This window comes from Lissotriton helveticus, chromosome 1_1 (genome assembly GCF_964261635.1).
Source record: "Lissotriton helveticus chromosome 1_1, aLisHel1.1, whole genome shotgun sequence".
NCBI classification, from domain to species: Eukaryota; Metazoa; Chordata; class Amphibia; order Caudata; family Salamandridae; genus Lissotriton; species Lissotriton helveticus.
The window spans coordinates 484,867,800-484,892,689 of NC_136057.1; the positions used below are offsets into that span (position 1 = coordinate 484,867,800).

Here is a 24,890-nt window from a genome sequence, read left to right on the forward strand (position 1 = left end):
AAAAAGATGATCATCCAGCTAATGGTCCCTGGTGTAATCTATGTAAAAGATTAAAGTTGATTTCGAGTCGGCATGGCTTGGCCAGGAAGCAAGATAGTGGCTGTAGGAAGCAGGCTCTGTGTATACTATTCCAAAGTAAGGTATAGTGTGCTGTGGAACCCCAAAGGTAGGCAGAGGTAAAGTTAGATAGCACCTCGCTCTATTTGTGGTAGTGTGGTTGAGCAGTAAGACCGTATCAGAGGACAGTGTTTAGCATTTGTTGTACACACTCCGCAAATGAATTCGCATATTTAAAGACGACATCAGACCAATTGTTTTTGTATCAAAAATATTTTTAGGGGGGCGTGGCAAGCAGCCAAACAAGATGGCCGCAGCCTAAAGGGGCTCAGAGGGTGAGATCGTCTCCCCAGCAATCTGTTAATTAATCCGTACTTAAAACTGTATCCAGAACCTACACTAAGGTGGAGGAGTCTAAGCAGAACGTAGCAACCCAGCGCCGGTGAAAATCTGATGGCGGTGGGCTGAGCTGCAAAAGGAAACGGACTGTGGCCTACCCGGCTTGCAGTAGCCGGGGACTACATTGAGGACATTACCTGTGAAGTAACCTGGAGCCTGGCTGCGAGAGCCAGATTGCGGCGCCAAGAGCCGGTGGGCAAACGACATTGTGCCGAAGGTGGTGCCGGCCGACTTGGGGCTGGGGCGGGTCGAAGATTATAGTCCCCCCCCCCCCGAAGCACCGGGGGCCACGACCAGTGGCAGGCGGACTTCCCGCACAACGAAAGCCACTGCAACACGACTTGGAGCAGTAGGAGGAAACAAACAGCGTCCTACCTGTGCAGCGGCAGCCGGGGACTGTATGCGGCCAGCTGATCAGCGGAAAAACCTCTATAGAAGCGCTAGACGGGCCGGCGTGCTAACGGTAGGAGTGCATGAGCCAATGGTCTTCCTGCGGTAGTGCCAGAGGTAAAGCCTGCGAATTTTGGGACGGAGCTGGTGTATGGACCCCCCTCTTCATGGAACACTGTGGAATGACTCCCGTGTTGGCTAGAAATACCAGGCTGCCTGCACGTGAGGGCCGCCGTGATACAGTCAACTAGATAAGGCAGCAAAGACTAAAGCAGTGCTAAACACCACAGGGACAAGCACACACATCGAACTGTTTCTCTAGTGCTGTGCAGTAATGAACTCATTACCCTGGGCAGGACAAAGGAGCCCCCCCCCCCTTTCTTTTTATCGAGGACCCGGTGGAGTTGATAGTAGACGCTGCCCGGCTGCAGTAGGGAGCAAGGAAGTTAGCACCACTGCGATCGGTAATACACCCAAGGGACTATTGGACTAGCCCCAAGGCTGTGTAACTAACGTTTGGAAGCCTGGTGGATGTCGATTGGCAACAGGTGGCAGCTCGGCTGAGAGCCCATTATTGGAGTAGATCCGCCTGGAAAAAGGTGTATTCGGACCAAAAGTATTGCTGCACTGATCCTGTGATTCCCTTGCTTCCCCCAACCCCCGGTGGAGGCGAGGGTGTGGATACGAACGCTGAACCGCACGGTTCACTGCTCGCAGCGTTGGGCGTGAGATCCCCCGGTGCTGTCGGTTGGGGGCCCCCAAAGCACCCATTGTGTATCTTGCTCAGGTGACCAGGAAATATTACATAATAGACAATGAGCGGCAGGGGGTCTCGCGTGAACCAGCAAGGGAAGCTGGACAAATTGGCATACACTAAAGCCTTCCCTCCGTTACCAGAACACAAGAGCCAGACTGAAAAACAGAGAAGACGAAAGTGGCCCCAAGGTGACACAAGAAGATATCATGGAGGCCCTCCATAAAGTACAAAGTACGGTGGGTTCCATCTGAACTGATGTTACGTTCCTAAGACTGGACTTCCAGAAAATGTCTGCTAGGTTAGCAGAGGTGGAACAGGTGACGACCGCCCTCTCCAAAGACTCCAAGCTCTTGATTAAGAAGGTGGAGGAGAACAAGCATATGGCGGCGAAACTGGACGACCAGGAAGGGCGCCCACGTCGCAATAATATTCGTATTACGGGGCTTCCGGAGTCGGAAGGCGGCCCCGCTATGGACCTTTACATTGAAGACCTCATAAAAACACGTATGCAGCCTAAGGGACTCTCGACCTTTTCGCGTGGAACGAGCGCATAGTGCCGGGTGGCAGGCTGAGGCCTGGGGCCCCTCCTGGTCCAGTGCTGGCCCGCATCTTCAATTTTCGTGATAGGGACGCCATTCTCTAAACGGCCAGGGTGGCGCCGCCCATCTGAGTACCAAAAAAAGTAATCTAATTTTTCCCTGACTATACGGCGACTGTCTCGGCATGGCGCAGAATTTTTTTTTAGGTTAAGAAGGCAATGAGAACCCGTGAAATACCATACTCCATGCTCTTCCTGGCAAAGCGCAGAGTGGTCCCTGATGGAAAAACCTGTTTTTTTGACACGCCGGAGGAAGCTAGTGACTGGCTGGAACAGTGGCGATCAGCTGGAAAGCCCGGAAGAATGCAGAGGGGACGAAGACGCCTGGTGCGAACAGATGATTCAGAGACAGTTGAACAAGGAGGAGACGACGAACAATCGCAGGAGGCAGGAGAATGAGCTCTTCTAAGAACCACCACCTCCCTGATCGGAGAATGTCCACTGTTAGTCGTTTTGTGGCACACTTCGGCATGCTGACCGAGGCGACTCCACTTTGATTTTTTGACTAATGGAAATGCTGATAACTTAGGACTCTGGGACATGGTGATTGAAGGTACTCCTCGGACTTCCCACCCCGGTTCATGCAAGTAAAGTTCCAGGGATTGGGTTTAAAGCGCTCTGCTGAGTTGGTGTGGTGGGCAGTTCTGGGTCCGCAAGGCAGGGAAGGGGCTAGGGGGGTGGGGACTTTTTGAAAAGTTTTTTGTGTTTAATATATATGTTGATGTTCAGTATGGAGCTGGTTACGCAGCACGAACACGCTCATGGACAGACTTGCGCTCAACTCTACAGCTAGTCACTTGCATTAATAGGTTGGTTAGCCATAGCAATGGGGGACACCGCACAAAATGACAGTGGGAGGTTCCAACACCACGATACTATCCCTCATTACTCACATGGAATGCGCGCGGGCTGGGTGACAAAATCAAGCGTGGCCTAGTACTACAAAGTATTAAGAAAGAAGGCCCAGCAGTGATACTACTACATGAGACACTTCTCACAGGCACGTCCGCCAAAGCAATGGGCAGGTGGGGATATAGAATGGTGGTACATTTTTAATTCACGTCTAGCTCCAGGGGGGTGGGCATATTAGTGAAGAAGCAGTTTCCCCTGATAATAAAAGCGGTTAAGTCTGAAGGATCGGGGAGATTCGCTGCCATACACGCCCAGTGGGAGAGGAGGCCCTTCAATATAGTTTCGGTTTACATTCCCCGGGAGCTGCACGCGGTGGCCTTCCAGGATCCAAACGCGTTCTTGATTGGACTACCGGTGGGGGAACATGCTTCTTGGTGGAGATTTCAACACAGTCACAAGCAAATGTGTATAGATTCCCTCTTAGGACAGGTAAAACCGGCACATCACATCTTGTGAGTTTCATGGAGGCACTGGGACTGAGATATATGGAGGAGGCATCACCCCGTAGACTGTCAATTCACATATCATTCCAGTGCCCATAATAGCCTCACAAGGATAGATTACTTCCTGGGTTCGATGGGTAGCCTTCAACGGGTGGCCAATATAGAAATTAGACCACAGGGCATCTCTGATCATTCCCCACTGCTGCTCAGATACACCACTCACCACAGAAGCGACGCCGGGTGTATCCGATACGCCCTGGTTATCTTCAGATTGGCTAGATCAAAAGGGAACTCCAAAAAGTGACGAGACACTACTTTCAGGATAATGTGGGATCTATCTCTTCCTCCATCACTCTCTGGGAAGCGTTTAAGACAGTTATAAGGGGACAGGCTATAGCTTCCATCACGGCCCACAAGCGGGAGGGACAGCTAGAATTGCAGACTCTAGAGTCTGCATTGACCAGTGCAGAGGCACAACATGCGAGAGACCCAACCCCCAAAACCACACATGATCTGCACCTCGCGCAGCGACGCCACAAAAACACCTGACGGAACTGACTAGACAGCAGCTGGCGCACACGCAACACAAAATATACGACATCGGCTGCAGGGAAGTTATTTGCGTGGCTAGATAAACGGGAACAGAGTGACAGATGGATAGCGCAGCTCAACACTGGGGGGGGAGCGACCAACAGACCCGCGCGCAATAGTACAAACACTGGCACGACACTTCCAGACAGTATACTCCTCAGACTCCGACATAGCAGTAGATGAGGTGCTGACTTCTATAAAAGACCTAGACATGTCCAAATTGACCTCTGAAGATGCGCAGGAATTAGAGACCGACCTCAAGGCGGAGGAGGTACAAGCAGCCATTGAGGCACTGCAGTCAGGCAAGGCGGTAGGACCACATGGCATACCAATCGAATTTTATAAGAAGATGGCTGACTCCGTTACGCCCCACCTGTTAAATATGTTCACTGAAAGCCTGGAGGAGGGAGAGCTCCCACCTGAACAACGCACGGCCACCATAGTGGCTATTTTAAAACCTGGGAAACCCGCGGATAACTGAGCCTCCATTCAACCTATTTCCCTAATAAATGCAGAGGCTAAAATCCTAGCAAAACTGCTGGCACTCCGGCTCACGCCTCACCTGATAAAACTCATACATCCGGACCAGTCAGGCTTTATGCCTGGCAGAAACAGCGCTCAACCTAAGGAGGCTGCATGGGGTGCTGGCGCGCTCAGTGTACGTGCAGGAACCAGCAGTGGTGCTCTCACTGGATGCACATATGGCATTTGACATGATCCATTGGCCATTTCTTTTTGCAACATTACGCCATTTAGGATTCGGTCCAAATTTCTGCTCGTGGGTTCAGCTGCTTTACACCAAACCAATGGCGCATGTTGCCGCTAATGGCCACATCTCGGATGACTTTCCTTTGGCGAGAGGCACGCTTCAAGGCTGCCCTTTAATCGCCGCTACTGTTCGCGTTGGTATTAGAACCACTGGCGGCGGGATCCAATGATAAAAGGCCTTAAATGGACGGATACTTGGGAAGATCGAATCTCCCTTTACGCCGACGATATCCTGTTATATCTGGCCTCCCCTAGGCACTCCATAATCAGTCTTCTAGATATCTGCATGGTTTATGGTCAAGCATCCGGGTACACCCTAAATTGGTCCAAGCCCATCATGTACGTGCTGCGCGGCCCGCCACCGCATCTTCCTGACAATTGCCCGCTTTTAAACAGCGGAACATACGTTCAAATACCTAGGGGTCTACATTACAACTGACTCAGGAGAATTCCATAATAAGAACCGGCAGCCACCACTAGATCATCTCAAAAGAGACATGCGTCACTAAGAAACGCTACCGCTGACCTTGCTCGGGAAGGCAGCACTTTTTAAAATGATAGCCCTGCCTCGTTTTTTATACATTCTGGAAAATACACCGCAACCAGTGGCTGGCCATACTTAGAGCCTGGAAAATCCACTCCAGGGTTTGAAGGTGTATCCTGCTCATGCAGGGTCACCCACACACTTAAAACCCAGCACCCTGCCATCAGGATTGAAAGGCCTGCCTTAGTGGTGACTTATAGGTTTTAAGTGTAGTGACCTCAGATATAAGGAGACATATCTGTCGTAAGCAGTGCTAGCACCAGCTTACACAGGCTGCAATGGCAGGCCTGTAGTAACAGATTAAGTGGTCTCTCATGGGTGGCACAATACATGAGGCAGCCCATTTGAGACCACTGGTGTACCTATGCCCTGGGTACCTAAGTACCATATACTAGTGACTTAAAGGAGTACACCAGTAGCCAATTGTAGTACCCAATTGTGGAGGTACAGAAGTACTTACCACAGTCAATTTAGGGAGGAAGCACAGTGACTGGGGTCTTGATTGCAGGATTCCAGTCAGACTAGAAAAAAAAATACGGACACCAGCAAAAAGTAGGGCTAACCATGAAAGCAGAGACGCCAATGGGAGACACGTACACTTGGGTTTTAAATTTAGAACGGTTGGTAGGCTTTTTGAACAGCACAATGCAATTCCCATTCTCGGTTATATTGAGCTTCGATGCGTTAGAGAAGATTTAACTCTTGTGGCGCAATCCCCTTATCCTGCCCCCTACGGATGTTATGAGCTAGGGATGAATAAGACAAGTCACATGGCTACAGGCCGCCAGGCCTTTGGGGCTTGTCCTCAACCTTTACCTCTCCCACAAAAGGACGGACATGAACAGTATTGCCATTGTGATGGTGTACTTTGTGCAGTTGATGTCTAGTTAAATGCTGGTTGTGGGGGTTCTGTACTAGAAACTTCCTCTACTCCTCTGCCTGGTGATCCTTCACTTTTAAAAGCTCCTATAAACTGAAGACTACCGACTGCCTTGCTGTTTCATTCTCCTTTATTTGCTGTAAAGCCTCATTCACTACCACCCCAAATAGAGTGTCAACTGTTAAGGAACGTTAATGCAGAAAGGCTTATACCCAAGGTTGACTTTGCAAGGTTGTTCAAGCACATATTGTAGGCTGCCTGCATCTGTTGGTTCACGGGCTAACTTGAGGCAGGTGTTGGCAATGTTTCTTCCTCCTGCTTTTGCCTTTTTGTACTGCTAAAGAAGGTGCTGCATTGTTATTTCCACCCACTGCTGGTGACAACAGCAATTGAGGAGTGCAGTGAAGTTGGCGATTCTCCATTGAATGGCCAATGTTTCTCACCATCTCCATCCGCTTACTTTTTTTTTATCAGGAGTAGTGCGAGTCTGAACCCTTCAGCTGCGTGGTAACCTTGTGTTGCTTCCTAGGCAGCGCTTTTACCAACAATTTCCTTTTGGCCTCTAGTCTCTCTATGTCAATCACCCTTTCTTCAGCATCTGATCCAGCAAGATTTCTTGGGTTTCTTCTTCGTCGCTGGGTAGTCCCAGATTTTTGAGTGAGGGTGTTTTCTTTTTTGCCTCCATCATTGAGTAATGTGTCCAGCATTACTTTTCTATCAACTTCAGAGGTTTTGATTGGAACTCTCGAAGACCACACTTCTCGGCACAGTGCTCCCTTGGAAGCCAGAGACTGCATATTTTGTGTGGATCATTCTGCTCAATTTGTGGTGGTATTTGTGGTAGAATCTAGATAAGGTATTCTCCCCATTTGCCCTCACGCCTCCTGCTCTGTGCATTCTCAGACCACGCATTCTTGTACCAGTCATGATTTTTCATTGGCAACCGGTTAGTGTCCTTGTGGTTTGATTTTGATGATTAGTCAAATTTTCTACAATTCCATCAGATCTCAGTTTGGCATCCAGACCCAATGGCTGAAATTTTTTTTAAAATGGCGACCACACATGGGAATTTCCAGGGCACACATCTAATTTGTGAGGGGGCTGGGCATACCACCAAATGGCGGTCAATGGCAATCCCACGCCAAAAAAAAAAAAACATGAATTCCTCACCCAATTATGATGTACAGAATGTTAATCCAGAAAAGATTCATGCTGCTGAACACATTAATTTAGTGACTATTTGATTTTCATTATTTCATTTTTTGCTCTACATATACCTGAACGATTAAGTGCTTGTTGAGTTCGTCACTAGTGAGCCAACAAAGCAACATACCATTTTGTTTTTTTTATTAAAAAATGTGTCAGGTTATTGGTAAAGATCAACCTTCAAAGAAACAGATTTAATTCAGTTTTCACAAGGCACAAAATAACAAACACCATTAGTGACCGCTGTTCTCACTTGTTTCAATGTATTAGAAGTAAATATCCATACTCCTTATTTACCTAAAATAAAGTGGCTGTTTAACAAATATCCAGGCCAACCACACTTTTGAGCTCTCCAATAAGCAACCTGCTTTAAGAAGAATTGGCAAAGGCTATAGCACTGGGAAAAATAAATGCTTTTAGCAGGTCGTATTTTCATTATTGACAAATAAGAAAGGAAGATGATGCAACCGCTGTTTGTGGTACCGTCATTCTGTGAGTATGTGGATGCATCAACACGACGGAGGTGAGCTGGGCAAAAGAGGGTTGGGGAGTAGGTTGGGGGAACAGTGAGTGGGCATGAAGGAGAGCAACACAGTCTGGGAGAAGAACAAGAAGATAGCAACACAGGGAACATAGAAGAAACACGAGGAAGACAGCAACAGAGCACAAGGGGGGGGGGGTGTTGAGAAAAGAGAAAGCTGTTAAGAGTGAGCAGCCATGAGAAAAGAAGAAACAGAGCGTGGAGGGACTTTGAGAGAGGAGATGACCATCCGAGTGAGACAGGTGGATCACACATGCATTCGGACGACATGCTTAACCAAAAACAAATTTCCTAAAAGTGAGCAGCCAGCGAATAGAAATCAAGGAAATTAGTGACAATGAAGCCATCCAATGGTAAACAATGGGGGGATGTATGCCTCTGCAAGTTCTTGATAAGCCCAGAATAGGTCTTCTGCAATCAGACACCTTGCGCTTTCGGATAGTCTTGATAGCATTCAAAAATGTACCAATAACTGTACCCACGTACTCTCACCATAAGAACTATTAGAAAAAGTGCAACACTGCAATAATTTCACTTAGGACAATTTGTAATTACTATATACAAGTATAATGCATTGAAATGTACTCACCACTGGCAATCATCATCATTGCATGTTCCGGTTAAATCAAAACGGCAAAAACACTTTTTTGGTTCAATCATATTACTGTAGGACACTGAACTGAGATACAGTCTCTCCTTTGTACGGAAATAGGGACTAAACCTTGAGAAGAAAAAAGTGAGGAAATTTCAGTGCATAGACTTTGGCAGGTAAACCTTGGCAGCAATGAAAACAAGTTGATATTTTCATTTATCTGTACAATCCTCGCTGAAATAGGAGTAGACAACATGCCAGAACAATGAAACATAAGTGGGAACGTCAGAGAGATAACGAGGGTTACGAAACAATATGGTACCAATGCAACACTGTTAAGTGACATACTTCAATATATCTGGGATGGCTGCAACTGAAAAAAACGTTCATACTTTCAACCACAATAACCACTGACTGTTCTACCTGCATTTCATAACTGCAGTCTCTTACTGTTACAAAATAGATCAGAAAAATTACTTAATTGAAAAATAGGCGCACCATATTTTTCATACATCAACATACCTCTTTGAATACAGCAAGGTATCAGGATGGAAACCCAGAGTGACTAACAAACATGTTGATTACCTTCGGTAATACTCTTTCAGGTAGTTTTATCTAATGACAGACACCTCATCTTACGAATTTTTCCCTTGTGTCAGACTGGATCTGGAAAATCTTAACCAGTACCCCAATGCGCCCGTAGGTGGTATTGTACAGCTCTGCACAGATGTGATTTCACTGCAGAAGTGACAGAGCATCGTATAATATGCAGGCTGCTTTCTAGGCTTAACCACACAAGATGCAGAGAACAATGTCAAATTGGCTTTGACCAGTATCCAGACATCCTCTAAGTGCTCAGGGAGGAAGTTTTCAATTAATTTCCCTCCCTTGTTGACAGCACTTTAAATTAGAGGCCCCAGAGCTGTGGGGAACACATGTAGTGTTTATAGAGTTTGGTTCTTTACTCCACGCAAGTGCTATTACTCTTTTCAGTCAAGGACTGGTGCCTATCTTGAGCTATCCAGTGTTCAATCAACGGTGCAAGATTTTGGCAATTTAAAGTATATGTTGATGTTTGATGCACAAATGTAAATAAGTGTGGACTTTGTCATACACTTTTATAATTGTGAAATGTATATGTAACTCAAATTGTTATTTTTTGTCATCCTTGACAATCCTTGACAATGACATGATTTGAATGAACTTAACTTTTCTGAACAAAAGTATAAAGAAAAGTGGAATAAATCAGACGAGCTTGTAAATTCAGTACATTGACTCGGTAGTTGAGTAACTAAGAATTTGGAGCTAGTGGATACTTTTTTTGTATACAAAATACTAGAGGTCCCATCCAGTTCGCTTTGGAACCAAGCCTTCCATTGGTCCCACTTCAGGGACTGCAGCACTGGTTGTGCCACCATGGGGGTTGCAAAGAAAAAAGATCTCCAAGCCTGCCATTGCAGCTTGGAGGAGCATTGTTCAAATTTAAAACCATTGCAAAGCCCACGACCTCCCTTTAAATATCTAAGTCACCCCATAACAAGCCTAGCAAGCCCTAAGGCATTGTGCATCACATTTAAAGGAAGAACATGTAAGTTTTTGTGTTTTAGCAGTACAAAAACAAACGTTACGCTTTTACTGTGAAAGGGACTGGTAGCCCAGATGGCGAGTACAGGGTTACACACGGACTACTCAGCGGTGTTAACTCCTGAATAGAGCAAACAAAGTTGATACTCCAAGGTATCAAACAACTCGCTACAATAAGCCCGACTTTATGTCCAAGTCGAAATTAACTTAACTTGTTGTGTCCAACTTTTAAAAGTTTGCACTTTGTTGCTCAAAGTCTCCCGTGCCCTTCATGGTCTGTCCCAGAGACAGCTTATTGCCCTCGTGGGGAGACTTGTAAACTACTCCCAAGAAGGCACTCAATAGAATTCTATGTGGGGGAAGACCTGTTACCTCTGCCTGGCAGGAAGCCACATTTGGGATGGCCCAAAAGGTGAGCTTCAAAGGAGAAGCCACATTTGAAGGGAAAATGGCAAACACTTGGGAAAGGGGCTGTTCTATTGGTAAGGTGGACAGGCTGGCACTAGGGTTAGAGGGGGGAACAACCATAGTCAACCCACTTTTTCAGGGGTGCACAGCCCTCCTGGTAATCACACCTTTATGGCAGGCTACCAAGTGCCACATACCAAGACCACGGTCTTGACATCTAGGGAGTGGGCAGAATCGAGCACTCTGGGATAACCAGCTACATCACTTTACAGGAAGTTGAAAACAGGCAGGAGGGAATTTAATAGCCCATTGGCTAGTAAATTATCTTCCCTTAGAGCACTTTCTGGGCATAAAAAGTGCACCCCTGGCCCCCAGATCTTGTGGACTGGAGATGAGGATCAAAGGAGAACTGCCCTGCTGCACCAAGGAACCGGAGAAGAGAGGCTGCAGCGACAGACTGCACCTTTTGGCCAGCAAAGGAAAGGACTGTCCCTGCTGTAACAGGCTCCTGGAGAAGTAAAACTTATGAGCCCTGCCGATGCAAGAGACACCAAGGGTCATCTGGCTGACCTCCTGCTCACAGTACCAGGCTACAACAGGAGAAGAAGCCTACTGGGGTGAGGGTAAAGGACAGGAAGAAATGGCGATCTAGCAGGTGCGATTATAAGTTAGACTAGCGATTGCTAAAGTACAACGGTGCAGACAGGTCAGGGGAACAAACCCAGACAGAAAACAGCCCCTGTATTGGTAAGGGACATATCCCATACCAAACAATTATGTACAAGTCCCGTGCACACGTTTCAAAATGTTTGGTTCTTTGTGTCAGAACCAGATAAGTCAGACAAAGTTCAAGTAAATGAGGTCGAGATCCAGTGATGCTTGAACCGTCAATTTATAGTTCAATCTTGATCAGTACATACGAAAATACAAATAGCCGACACGTGTTTTGTCACACTGTGTGAAGGGTATGACTCCTCAGGGCTGGGAAGGACATAAGGTATGAAAATCATAAGATAAACAGATAAATGAATGTAATTACAGAGTAATTGGAAGTGAAAGCGGAAATCAAGGGACGGTGAAAATTAAACACACCTATCTAATAGTGGAAACCCTATGTTGTGAAAAACATTGTAAAGTGATTTTGCATGGATAGAAACAGTCCAAATGTTGTGTAGGGACATGGTGGGATGACAATAAAATTAATAGAATAATGAGAATAATATACGCATCGTCAAAACAGTATATAGCAGTTATTTGCAGTCGTTTCTAAGAGAAGACAAAATGTAGGCATACACGAAGGGCAGGTTCTAATAGAACGCTAAAAAGAAAAGGTAGTAACATCTATAACGCGTCATTAGCTACAAAATGGTTATTCAAAGCTGTTTAGTTATTAGCCAGAAAAAACGAAAATCTTGTAAAATAATCGCAGCGGAGTTCTAACATGCCTCTGGGTCACAGTACAAAGGGCTCCAAGTTTGAATCACAACGTGTGCCAAGAACAAATTAAAGAAGCATGCATGGTCGTAAGTAAATAGAGACAGCATGTTAACATTGGTATACTGGTCAGAGTCACACTTCAAAAACAGTGGCAAGTTTAAATTAAATCGTGTGTCAAGACCAAATAATAGCATTTATAACCGTAATGAACACAGGAGTCATTGCTAAGTACGAGACATGGCACGAAAAGTTTCAGGTATTCAAGAGGATAAAAAGGTGGGTAGCGAAGAAGATTGGAATGCGGAAAACAGTCATGGAAAGAAATCTGGAGGAAGTATAGGCAGTGACGCGCACAAGTGGAAAGAAGGCTTTAGGTGAAATACTGCATGTCGCTGAAAAACGGTATAAATTAAAGAGTACCTGTCGAAATTCTACGGTAGAGTGTTGGCATTGTTGGGGAGAAAAGGAACTGTATAAGTAAACGGAGCGCGTGGAAAGGGCATGATTGGTGTCAACACGCGGGGTGTGAGGAAAGGGCAAGGGTGAAGCTTACCGCAAGTCCGGTGATACTTCTAACCCGGCTGCGAAGCGTGGTGAGGCGGACCATGTCCGTATAGTAGAGATGATTCCCGGTGGGCAGTGTATGCCGGTAAACGGGAAGATTAAGAATGGGTGCGTCCGAAGTACGTAGTCCATGAGGCACAAAATCTGTGAATGAAGGTTATAGGCATGAATATGAGAAGCCGAGGGTAATGATAGATATACTAGCCGTGTGGAGGACGGGGACGTGTCTTACCTTAGTGTGGGGGTGCCAGGGTACAGGGCCTCTGAGGGTGGCACAATAAGTGCTGCAGCCCTCAGGTGTCGTCTCTGGTCACCTAGGGTACTATTTTCTAGGGGCTGACAGGTGGCCAAAGATGCCAATTGGGTCTTTTGTTTCAGCTTAGTTTTTAGGGAAGGAACACAGGCCCTGGGTACCTGGATGGCAGGAACCCAGGGAACACTGCCCAAGCACATCAGCAGTTCAGAAAAAAGTGGGGGCATACCAATGCAAGAAAGATGGCACTTTCTCACAACAACGCCCCCCCCAAACGAAAGGTGATGAGACTAACCTTGCCCTAGGGAGTCTTCATTGTCTAAGTGGAAAAACCTGGATAGTCCATCTGCATTGGCATGGGCAGTCCCTGGTCGGTGTTCCACTTTAAAGTCCATTCCCTGTAGGGAGAAGGACCATCTCTGTAGTTTTGGATTTTCCCCTTTCATCTGCATTAGCCACCTGAGAGGGCTGTGGTCAGTTTGTACCAGGAAGTGAGTTCCAAACCGGTAGGGCCTCAACTTCTTCAGGGACCAAACCACAGCAAAGGCCTCCCTCTCAATGGCACTCCAACGCTGCTCTCTGGGGAGTAGCCTCCTGCTTATAAAAGCAACAGGTTGGTCTTGGCCTTCCTCATTGACCTGGAAGAGGACCACTCCTATCCCCAGCTCTGAGGCATCAGTCTGCACTATAAACTGCTTGGAGTAGTCTGGTGGTTTTAGAATGGGTGCGGAGCACATTGCTTCTTTCAGGGTGTCAAAAGCCTTTTGGCAGCTAACAGTCCTGTTCACTTTCTTGGGCATTTTATTGATGTGAGGTCTGTGAGGGGGGGTCACAATGGTCCCATATCCCTTCACAAACTTTCTGTAGTACCCAGTCAAGCCAAGGAATGCCCTGACTTGGGTCTGGGTGGTTGGAGCTGCCCAGTCCAGAATGCTCTGGATCTTGGGCTGTAAGGGTTGGACCTGGCCTCCACCAACAAGGTGGCCCAAGTACACCACTGTGCCCTGCCCTATCTAGCATTTGAATGCCTTGATAGTCAGTCCTGCAGATTGCAGGGCTTGTAGAACCTTCCCAAGGTGGATCAGGTGATCCTGCCAGGTGGAGCTAAAGACAGCAATATCAAGATAGGCTGCACTAAAGGATTCCAACCAGTCAGGACTCGGTTCACTAACCTCTGGAAGGTGGCAGGGGCATTCTTTAACCCAAAAGGTATTAGAGTAAACTGATAGTGCCCATCAGGGGTGGAGAATGCTGTGTTCTCAGACTCTTGGGGCCATGCCAATTTGGCAGTACCCTGCAGTTAGGTCAGAGGTGCTTAGGAATTTGGCTGTCCCTAGTTTGTCTATCAACTCATCTGCCCTTGGAATGGGGTGAGCATCTATCGTTGTGACAGAGTTGAGCCCTCTATAGTCCACACAGAACCTCATCTCTCTTTCCACCCTGTTGATGCGGTTTGGGGACCAGAACCACTGGGCTAGCCCAGGGGCTCTCAGAAGGTTCAAATCACCCCTAGATCCAGCATCTTTCTGACTTAGGCTTTGATGCTTTCCTTGACTTGGTCTGATTGTCGATAGATTTTGTTTTTGACAGGGTTACTGTCACCAGTGTCCACATCATGGGTACACCTGCTGGTCAGACCAGGGGTCAAGGAAAAGAGGCTAGCAAACTGTTACAAGACTTGCTTGCAGTCAGCCTGCTGTTGGGGAGTGAGGGTGCCTGAAAAGACTACTCCATCCACTGACCCATGTTTTGGGCTGGAAGAGAGGTGGTCATGGAGAGGCTCACTCTCTGCTTCCTGTCCCTCATCAGTCACCATCAGCATGGTAAGGTCAGCCCTGTAATTGTAGAGTTTGTGGCGGTTCACATGGATAACCCTTTTGGGTGTCCTGCTGGTGCCCAGGTCCACTAAGTAGGTGACCTCACTCTTTTTCTCCAGGATAGGGTAAGGGCCACTTCATCTGTCTTGGAGAGCCCTTGGTGCCACTGGCTCCAAAACCCACACCTGTTGTCAAGGTTGAAATTCAACAATGGCAGCTTTTTGGTCATACCAGTGCTTCTGCAGCTCCTGGCTGGCCTCAAGATTTTTGGATGACTTATCTATGTACTCAGCCATTCTGGACCTTAGGCCAAGCACATAGTCCACAATGTCCTGTTTGGGCTCTTGGAGAGGTCTCTCCCAACCCTCTTTCACAAGACAAATGAGTCCCCTTACAGGGTGGCCAAACAGAAGCTCAAAGGGTGAAAACCCTATTCCCTTCTGAGGCACTTCCCTAAAGGCGAAAAGCAGGCATGGCAACACGCCATCCCATCTCCTTTTGAGTTTTTCAGGGAGTCCCATAATCATACCTTTCAATGTCTTGTTGAACCTCTCAACAAGCCCATTGCTTTGTGGGTGGTAGGGGGTAGTGTACTTATACTGGACCCCACACCTTCCACATGTGTTTCAGGTAAGCAGACATGAAGTTGGAACCCCTGTCTGAAACCACCTCCTTAGGAAACCCTACCCTGGTGAAGACACCCAGGAGGGCCTTAGCAACTGCAGGAGCTGTAGTCACCCTAAGGGGAATTGCCTCAGGGTACCTAGTAGCATGATCCACTACTAACTAGAATTAATTTGTTCCCCGAGGCTGTGGGAGGTTCCAGTGGGCCCACAATGTCCACACCTACCCTTTCAAAAGGTACCCCCACCACTGGTAGTGGTATCAGGGGGGCCTTTGGCTTTCCACCTGTCTTGCCACTGGCCTGACAGGTAACACAGGAGCTCACAAGCTCCTTCACCTTTTGGTTCATCTGGGACCAGTAGAAATTACTAACTAGCCTTTCCCAAGTCATAGTCTGCCACAGATGCCCAGCTAGGTGAATGTCATGAGCTAAAGTTAGGAGGATTTCCCTGCACTTCGGTGGCACCACCACCCTCCTGGTAGCTCCAGGTTTGGGGTCTCTTGCCTCAGCATACAGCAATCCCTCTTCCCAGTAGGCTCTGTGGGTACCACTGACATCTCCTGTGGCTTCTGAAAGAGCTTGCTGCCTCAGGCTCTCAAGAGTAGGGCATTCTCACTGGCCCTGGCATAGCTCTTCCCTAGTGGGTCCCCCTGGGCCTAGGGTCCATCCTGGTAAGGTTAGAGCTCCATGGGCTCAGTTCCCTCTAGGGTTTCTAAGTCCTTCCCCTGGGGAGAGGGGTCCTGAGCGGTTTGCTGTGCAGAAGCTGGTTCCCCAGTCTTCTTACTTTTTCTCTTGGTTGGTTGGGCCATATTTCCAGGATCCAAACCTACTTGTTCACCCTGCTTTTTGCTCTGTGCTCTGGTTTGCACACACACCAGTCTAGGGATGCCCAGCATGGCTGCATGGGTTACTTGCTCAACCTCAGCCCAGGCTGAGGTCTCCAGATCATTTCCAAGCAGACAGTCAGCTGGCAGCTGTGGAGAGACCACTACTAGTTTCAGGCCAGTAACCTCCCCCCAATTCAATGTCACCATAGCCATAGGGCGTTGGGTGGTAATGCTGTCAGCATTGGTGACTGGGTAAGTTTTCCCAATCAGGTATTGCTCCGGGGAAACCAGCATTTCCTTCACCATAGTGATGCTGGCACCTGTATCCCTCAGTGCTTCTACTTTAGTTCCATTAATGGAGGGGTATTGTAAATACTTTCTACAGTTGGGTGGCCACCCAGCTACACTGGCAAATTCCATATCTCCCAAGGAGACTAGACTAGCTTGAGTGTATTCCCAGATTTGCTCTGGACACTCCTCTGATCCCATCAGTAGGTTTACTGTCCCTGGAGTAGCTAGAATGGGTGCCTTAGGGGCGTTGTTGTAGGGGCAGTTCTTATCTACAGTTAGATGTCCCAACTTCTTACAGTTGTTACAATAGGCCTTTTTTAGGATCAAAGTTTCTTCCCCTACACGGCTGAGGCACAAAGGGAGTAGTTTGGGACCCACCCACCTGCACAGGTTTTTGGGGCCCTTTGGAAGACTCAGACTTTATCTGGGAGATTCTCACCACCTTTCCCCTGGGGAGGTTTCGTGACCACTTTCTTTTAGTCATCCCCAGTGGCTGTCCTGGTCACCCTAGTCTTGACCCAGTGGTCTGCCTTCTTTCCCAATTCTTGAAAAGAAATTAGACCTAGGTCTACCAAATGCTGCTGCAACTTTTCATTTGTGCAATTACTCAAAATGTGTTCCTTCATAAACAAATTATAAAGTCCAGTAAAATCATGCACATTGTGTCCAGTTAACCAACCATCCAGTGTCTTTACTGAGTAGTCTACAAAATCTATCCTGGATTGGGTCTGGGTTTTGTGAGCCCCCCTGAACCGAATTCTATACTCCTCAGTAGTGAGTCCAAATCCCTCCGTTTTCTTCATGAGGTCATAGGACCCTGCAACAGGCCCAGAGAGGGACAAAAGTCTGTATCTGCAATTACCAGAGAACAGTTCCCAGAGAAGTGCCCCCCCCCGAGAGGTTTCTTTAGTGGTCTGATATCAAGCCCTCTCAAAGGCTGTGAACCACTTGGTGATGTCATCACCGTCCTCAAATTTAGTGACAATCCCTTTGGGGATTTTAGGATCATACGATAGCTCTCTATCCTTATTATTGGTATTGCTGCCACCAGAGATGGGGGCTAAGCCCATCTCTTTCCTTTCTTTTTTCTAGAGCCAGGAGTCTGGTCTCTAGGTCTAATCTCTTGACCAACTTTGCTAGGAAGTTGTCCTCTTCACTGGAGCTCTCCCCCAATGTATTCCCTGGGGCCTAGTCCACCTGTGTGGTTCCCAGGCTCCCAGAGGCGGACTCTTGGAGTCAAGGGTACAGGGACTCCCTCCTCCCTAGGAATGATAGGGGATCCTCAGTGTCATCCTCCTCATCCACTCCTTCCTCTGGCTGGGTGTCACCCTGCTCAGAGGGGTGGTCTTTTGCATACTCAGCCAGGAGCTCCTGGAGCTTTTGTTTGGTTGGATGCAGACCTACAGTTATTTACTTTGCATAGGACTTCAAGAAATTGAAGGCCAAGTGCAAGTAAGTTGTGAGGTTGAGTTCCTCCACCATGTTTGTATTATCTTCACTAATAGCTGGGTTCTTTTGAGACATTCTAACCTGATAGTTCTAACCCTCTACCATAGCTTGTAGTGACTTATTTTAAAAAAAAATTCTAATGGGACTTAAGCAAGGCCCTATCAGACTTTTAGTATTTTTGGAAAAGACAACTATCAGAATTCTAAAGGCAATTTATGAGTTCTGTTGTGTGATCAGATGGTAACCAAGTAGTCCAACAAATGCAAGTTTGTATCCCATCGCTGAGCCACCAATGTGAGAAAGTGGCTCTATATATACTGGACTAGAATGAAGTACAGTGTGTATAGAGTCCACCAACACCAGGGGTATAACAGAGGTTAAAGTCAGAACTGACCTTACTCTCCAAAGTGGTAGCTTGGTCGAGCAGTAAGGCAGTGCCAGAGGACAGTGTAAAGCATTTGTTGTACACACTCAGTCAGCATAGGGTTTCACACACTCAAGGACTGAACTCAAGATCAATTGTTTTTATATCCACAGAGTCGATTTATTTTTAGAACCAACAGTTATAAAAATATACTTTTCTGGTCACGAGTACCTTCATGTAATTACTTTGCAAAGGAGCAATATAGTTTGTGCAAACAATGATTACAATCTTGGTAGTAAGCAACACAATCCTACAACACACTTTAGCATTGAGCTCAATGGGTTTTCTACATATAAGTACAGTTGATTACTTGGTAGATTACTTTGGTAGTTCCAGGACTAGATATTAGATTCAGTCCTGGGACCTAAGCTGAAACCAGATTAGCAAAAACGTTTTAGTTACTGTAATGAATTTATGAGTATAAAGCGGTTTTAAAAGTTCACACTTAAAAACTTTTTAATGTAAATCTGACAATGTTATTCAATGGGAAGAAATTCAGGTTGCAGGTAAAGTACGATCGCGTTACTTTTGTAACCCAGCACTAGTCTCCTAGGGCCAGCACTAGGGGCTTAACTCAAAACAGGTAGGTAATTGAGTTTCAGTATTTCATACGATTTTTAAAGAATATTTGCAGTTTTCAAAAGTAGACACTACGAAGAAATTTCATAGAAAAGCAGACAGTGGGTTCCTATGGAGAAAATACAAATTACTAGTAAACCCGCTAGGGATTACTTTTGCAGTTCAGTACTAGGCTGAAAGGTACAGTACTGGCTTCTCCCCTGATCACAGGTGAGTACTTAGGAATTCGTACTTTTGCTGATTTTATAGGAATATTTTCAGTTTTCAAAACTTCACACTTCGAAAATCTTCGTGTAAAAATGGGTCAATGTTATACAATGGCAGGTAAGTGAATTTCCGGCTTCCAGGTGAGAACTTGGTTGGTGAAGTTAAGGTTCTGGGTATAGACTCAGGGGTCCCCCAGGGTCAGGTGAGTACAGTTAGTTCAGTCCCAGCGGCACAGGGGCGGCCGGGTGCAGAGGTAGGTAGGCCCAATGATGTCCAATGAGGGACAGGGGGCCTTTGGTTAGTGACTGCTGGCTAGCAGGCCACGCGGCTCTGGGAGCTGGGCTCCTGGTCACTTGCTCAGGGCAAAATGGGAGGGGGGGGGGGGGGGGGGGGGGGGGAGTAGGATAGGACAAAGGGGTCACAGCCAGCGGCACTCTGACGGCTGGGTGCAGGGTGTTTTTGAGCCGTTGGGCGCTCAATGTTATCCAATGAGGATCTTGAAGAGGGAACAAAGGCTGCAGGCTCGGGGACGAAGACGGAGACTCTCCAGGGGCGACCAGCACTTCGAGAGGTACGTTGGAGCACAAGTAGGTACCCCAAAGGGAGGCACAGGGGGCCACGGGGTGTCTTTGGGTGTCGGTTGGGGTGGCCCCTGGTTCTGAGTCTGCAGACGTCGGCTGGTTCGTCGAGGAGGGTCTTTGGGCACTGGACTTCGGGTCCCAGTCGCCAGGAGGACGTCCTCGTGGTCTTGGTTCGGATTGGCCCGGCCGGTGCAGAGTGGGCTGGTCCGGAGCTTCCTGGTGAGCACCAGGTGGGTTGTTGCAGCAGAGCCTCTGCTGATGGGAGTCCCAATCTTCGAGAGGGTCAAGGCAGGCAGGTCCTCTGGGTGTCCCAAGGTTGCTGTCCGCGGAGGTCGCCGGGATTAGGCAGGAGCAGGCTCCAGGATAAACAGGCCGGTAGTGCTGGGGCCAAGTCAGTAGTTATCCTGTTAGCAGCTGCGCGGCGGGTCGTCTTCTTGATCTTCTGTCTTCTTTTTTGGTATCGGGATCTAAGGAAGGAAGGTTCAGGGAGCCCCTAAATACTAAATTTAGGGGAGTTACAGGTAGGGCAGTGACCAATGGGTCCCTGTCCTGTGGTGAGTACACCCCCTAGCCTGCTCCTCTCCTGTGGGAGGGGGGCAGGAGCCTAGCTGGGATTGGGCAGGGCTCCCCCAGCTACAAGATGGCCGGAGCCCGGGGTCGTGCTTCACCTCGCCTCCTCCACCTGAGGGTTGGATAAGGCAAAGATTGGCACACCCCCCCTTCCTGACGTAGATATTCCCGCCAGTCTTCCCGCCAGAGTGGGGGTAGAACTGGTGAGGGCCAGTTGCTGGGTACAGCGAATGGCCCGGAGAAGCTCTCAGAGGAGGCATGCCTTTGAAGCTTCCCCCTGTCCATCCTGGGGGAGGAGACCTAGCACCTCGCCCAGGATGTGCTTTGTTGCAGGCCCAGGAGAGCAGGGATCTCTCCACCCAGGGGTCCAGCAACATGCCTGCTGTGTGGCAGCCTCTGCAGCCACTCAGCCCAGACGTGGTTTGAAGGTTCAGGTTTTGGAGGGCATCTCTAAGATGCCCTCTGGTGCATTTTACATTAAATCCCACACTGGCATCAGTGCGGGATTAATGTGCTAAGAAGTTTGGTACCCAACTTGTCAGTCTTCAGTGTAGCCATTATGGTGCTGTGAAGTTCGTAATGACAACCTCCCAGCACCGTATACTCTTAATGGCATCACTACACTTAGTGCCCAGGAATGGCCCTGGGTTCCGTAGGGACACAGGGCCTGTGCACCTGTGCCCTCACCTCTGGCATAGGGCACCAAGCTAGCAGGGTGACTGAGGTATGCCAGGGCAGTGGGTTCTGTGGGAATGGCACACAGGGATGTGTGCCATGTCAACTCTGTTTTAGTTCTGTACTTAAGCACTCAGCCTGCAAAGGCAGTGTGTGGGTCCCAGGGTACAGGGCCCCTGAGGGTGGCACAAGTCCTAGGAAATATTCCTTCACACGAAATTTGTAGAGCAGCCACATGGTCAACCATACATACATTTACCAAACACTATTGTATAGATGTACATTCCAAACAGCAAGCTGCTGTAGGACAGGCTGTTCTCAATACTCTTTCAGACTGCTGCAGCTGGCACAGGCAATCACCGCTAGGGGAGATACTGCTATACATTCTATGCACAGATGAATTCAGCAGCCCACATGCCTCGAACGGAATATGGTACTTACCAGTATGCATCTGTTCTTGGCATGTAGGGCTGCTGACATTCATATCATAAAGTACACGAATGTTGACATGATGTCTATTTACTAACGACCATGCATGCTTCTTTAATTTGTTCTTGGCACACGTTGCGATTCAAACTTGGCGCCCTTTGTATTGTGACCCAGAGGCATGTTAGAACTCCGCTGCGATTTTACAAGATTTTCGTTTTTCTGGCTAGTAACTAAACCGCTTTAAATAACCATTTTGTAGCTAAATGACACGTGATAGATGTTACTACCTTTTCTTTTTAGCATTCTATTAGAACCTGCCCTTCGTGTATGCCTACATTTTATCTTCTCTTAGAAACGACTGCAAAGAAATGCTATATACTGTTTTGACGATGCATATATTATTCTCATTCTTCTATTAATTGTATTGTCATCCCACCATGTCACTACACAACATTTGGACGGTTTCTATCCATGCAAAATCACTTTACAATGTTTTTCACAACATAGGGTTTCCACTATTAGATAGGTGTGTTTAATTTTCACCGTCCTTTGATTTCAGTTTTCACTTCCAATAACTCTGTAATTACATTAATTTATCTGTTTTTCTTATGATTTTCATACCTTATGTCCTTCCCAGCCCTGAAGAGTCATACCCTTCACACGGTGTGACGAAACACGTGTCGGCTAGTTGTATTTTCGTATGTACTGATCAAGATTGAACTATAAATTGACGATTCAAGCATCACTGGATCTCGACCTCATTTACTTGAACTATGACTTATCTGGTTCGGACACAAAGAACCAAACATTTTTAAACGTGTGCACGGGACTTGTACATAAGCCTACTGAGGTGAGTTGGTAGGCCATATTCTATGATAGCATCTCCTGGGCGCGGTGCAGCTCAATAGACCAGGACCAGAAGCACAAAAGTTGACCCAGTCTGCTGAGCCCAGGAGACTTGGAGTGCAGCTATGTTGCCCGGAGGGCAGGTTACTGCCACATGATGATAAAGCTGAAACTGGTGTGCCAGATGACTAGCTCAGTGGAAACAAGACTTCTGCCAAGCTTGAGAGGACATCAAGGGATGTAGATCCCTGTGGCAAAGATTGCCTCACCAAGTCCGTGGGCCAAGCAGCAGCCACAGGAGGACCCCTTTATACCTCACAGCACTGGCATCTCTAAGCATCTTCAGCCTCTTTAGCATCCTGTATCTCTTGCATCAAGATGGAGTTGGTTTTCTTACAAATGTCCATAGGTGTTCTGGGACCAATGGTAAGATCTGTTTGACCTTGTCCATTAGTGCATGGGTATAGCAACCAAGACGCCAGCTGGCATTTACCAAACACAGGGCAAGGCTAGCGGAGGAAAACTTGTGCTTGACAATGTAAGGATTCTGTATGCTCGGATAAGCAGTCAGATGGAGTCATAGGGAATGTTTTGGGGCTGACACCCAACCCACCAAGCTCTCTGGTGTTGGATGCCGCATGAGAAATTCAAGGTCGCCTGGAGCTGATTAGTGGCACAGGAAGACCAGACTTTTGACTGGAGGACCAGAAGGAATATGCTACTTACCAGTATGCATCTGTTCTTGGCATGTAGGGCTGCTGACATTCATATCTGTGCATAGATCGCCGCCGATATGAATGTCAGCAGCCCTACATGCCAAAAACAGATGCATACTGGTAAGTAGCATATTCCATTCGAGGCATGTGAGCTGCTGAATTCATATCTGTGCATAGAATGTATAGCAGTCTCTCCCCCTTAGCGGTGGCTACCTGTGCCAGCTGCAGCAGTCTGAAAAAGAGTTTTTAGAACAGCCTGTCATACAGCTGCTTGCTGTTTGGAATGTACATCCACACAATAGTGTTTTGTGAAAGTATGTATGGTTGACCATGTGGCTGCTCTACATATTTCCTCTAGAGGAATGTTTCCTAGGAAAGACATGGATGCCCCTAGTTTGCGTGTAGAATGCGCTCTTGGGGGAACTGTTAAAGTGTGTTTTGCTTTTAGATAACATATTTGGATGCACTTAACTATCCATCTGGCTAACCCAGATTTTGAAATGGGGTTGCCTTTGTGTTGTGGTGAGAAGGCAACAAACAACTGTTTAGTCTTTCGAAAATCCTTAGTTCTATCAATATAGTATAGAAGTGCTCTCTTGACATCTAGGGTGTCTAGAGCTCTTTCAGGTACTGACTGTGGATTTGGAAAGAACACTGGCAGTTCTATTGTCTGATTGATATGAAAATGGGATACCACCTTGGGCATGAATTTAGGGTTTGTTCTAAGAACTACCCTATTTGCATGTATCTGGATGAATGGCTCTTGAATAGTTAGGGCTTGTAGCTCGCTAACTCTTCAAAAGAGTGCAAAAGATAGCAAATTATATTTTGCGTTGAAGCATCTAGTGGGATTATGTTATTGTTATTGCAGTAAACAAAACGCTTCCACTTCGCAGCGTAACAAGCTCTGGTTGTAGGTTTTCTTGCCTCCTTGATAATGTTCATACAGTCAGGAGGTAAGTTTAGGTACCCAAACTCTAAGACTTCAGGAGCCAGATTGCAAGGTTCAGTTGTTGCCGATCTGGGTGCTGTATGTCTCCATGGCTCTGAGTGAGTAGAGTGGGTGTGAGCCGCAGACTTTGATGAGGCACCACAGAAAGTTCTAGGAACGTCGTGTACCATGGTTGCCTCGCCCATGTTGGAGCAACCAGGATTAGTGTCAGTGAATGCTGGCGTAGTTTGCGTGCCACTAGCGGTATTAACGGTGCTGGGGGAAAAGCATACGCAAATCTGCCTTCCCGGTTCATCCATATCGCATTGCCCTGCGACTGCGGATGTGGAAACCTGTCGGCAAAGTACTGGTATTTTGCGTTTTCCCTTGTAGCGAACAGGTCTATCTCTGGTTGTCCCCACTGTTGGAAGTATGGTTGGAGCACTGTGGGATGAATCTCCCACTCGTGCAGCTGTTGGCTGTGTCTGCTGAGCAGATCCGCTACTTGGTTGTCTTTGCCTGGGAGGTGTTCCGCCTTGAGAAAAATGTTTCTTTGGATGGCCCACTTCCACATGCTTTGTGCTAGATGTGATAGCTGTGGAGAGTGTTCCTCCCAGTTTCTGTATGTAGTACATTGCTGTCATGTTGTCCGTCCTGATCAACACAGCTTTGTTGCTTAAATGTACTTTGAACGCTTTCATTGCCAGAAAAATTGCCATCATTTCTAGCAAGTTGATGTGCATTTTCTTTTGTTGTGCTGTCCACAGGCCCTGCACTGTGTACTGAAGGACATGGGCTCCCCATCCTATCAGGGATGCGTCCGTGGTCAACACTATGTGGTACAGGCTCTTGGAACAGTCGTCCCTTGCAAAGGTTTTGTGGATTCCACCAAAGCAGAGAGTTGTATGCACGACTGGTCACCAACCCTAGGTTTTTCAATTGTCCTTGAGCCTGGTTCCACTGCCGTGCTAAGCACTCCTGTAGCGGACGCATGTGTAG

General features: G+C 47.4%; 1 protein-coding gene across 1 annotated transcript in view; it reads right to left on the minus strand.

Annotated features, from left to right (window-relative positions):
• The window catches only part of ZFC3H1 (zinc finger C3H1-type containing), an 830,061-nt gene that overhangs the window by 586,668 nt on the left and 218,503 nt on the right, over window positions 1–24,890 (minus strand). Inside the window, exon 17 of the mRNA XM_078673923.1 lies at window positions 8,676–8,807. Within this exon, the coding sequence (XP_078530049.1) occupies window positions 8,676–8,807 (132 nt within the window). The remainder of the gene's footprint in view (window positions 1–8,675; window positions 8,808–24,890) is intronic.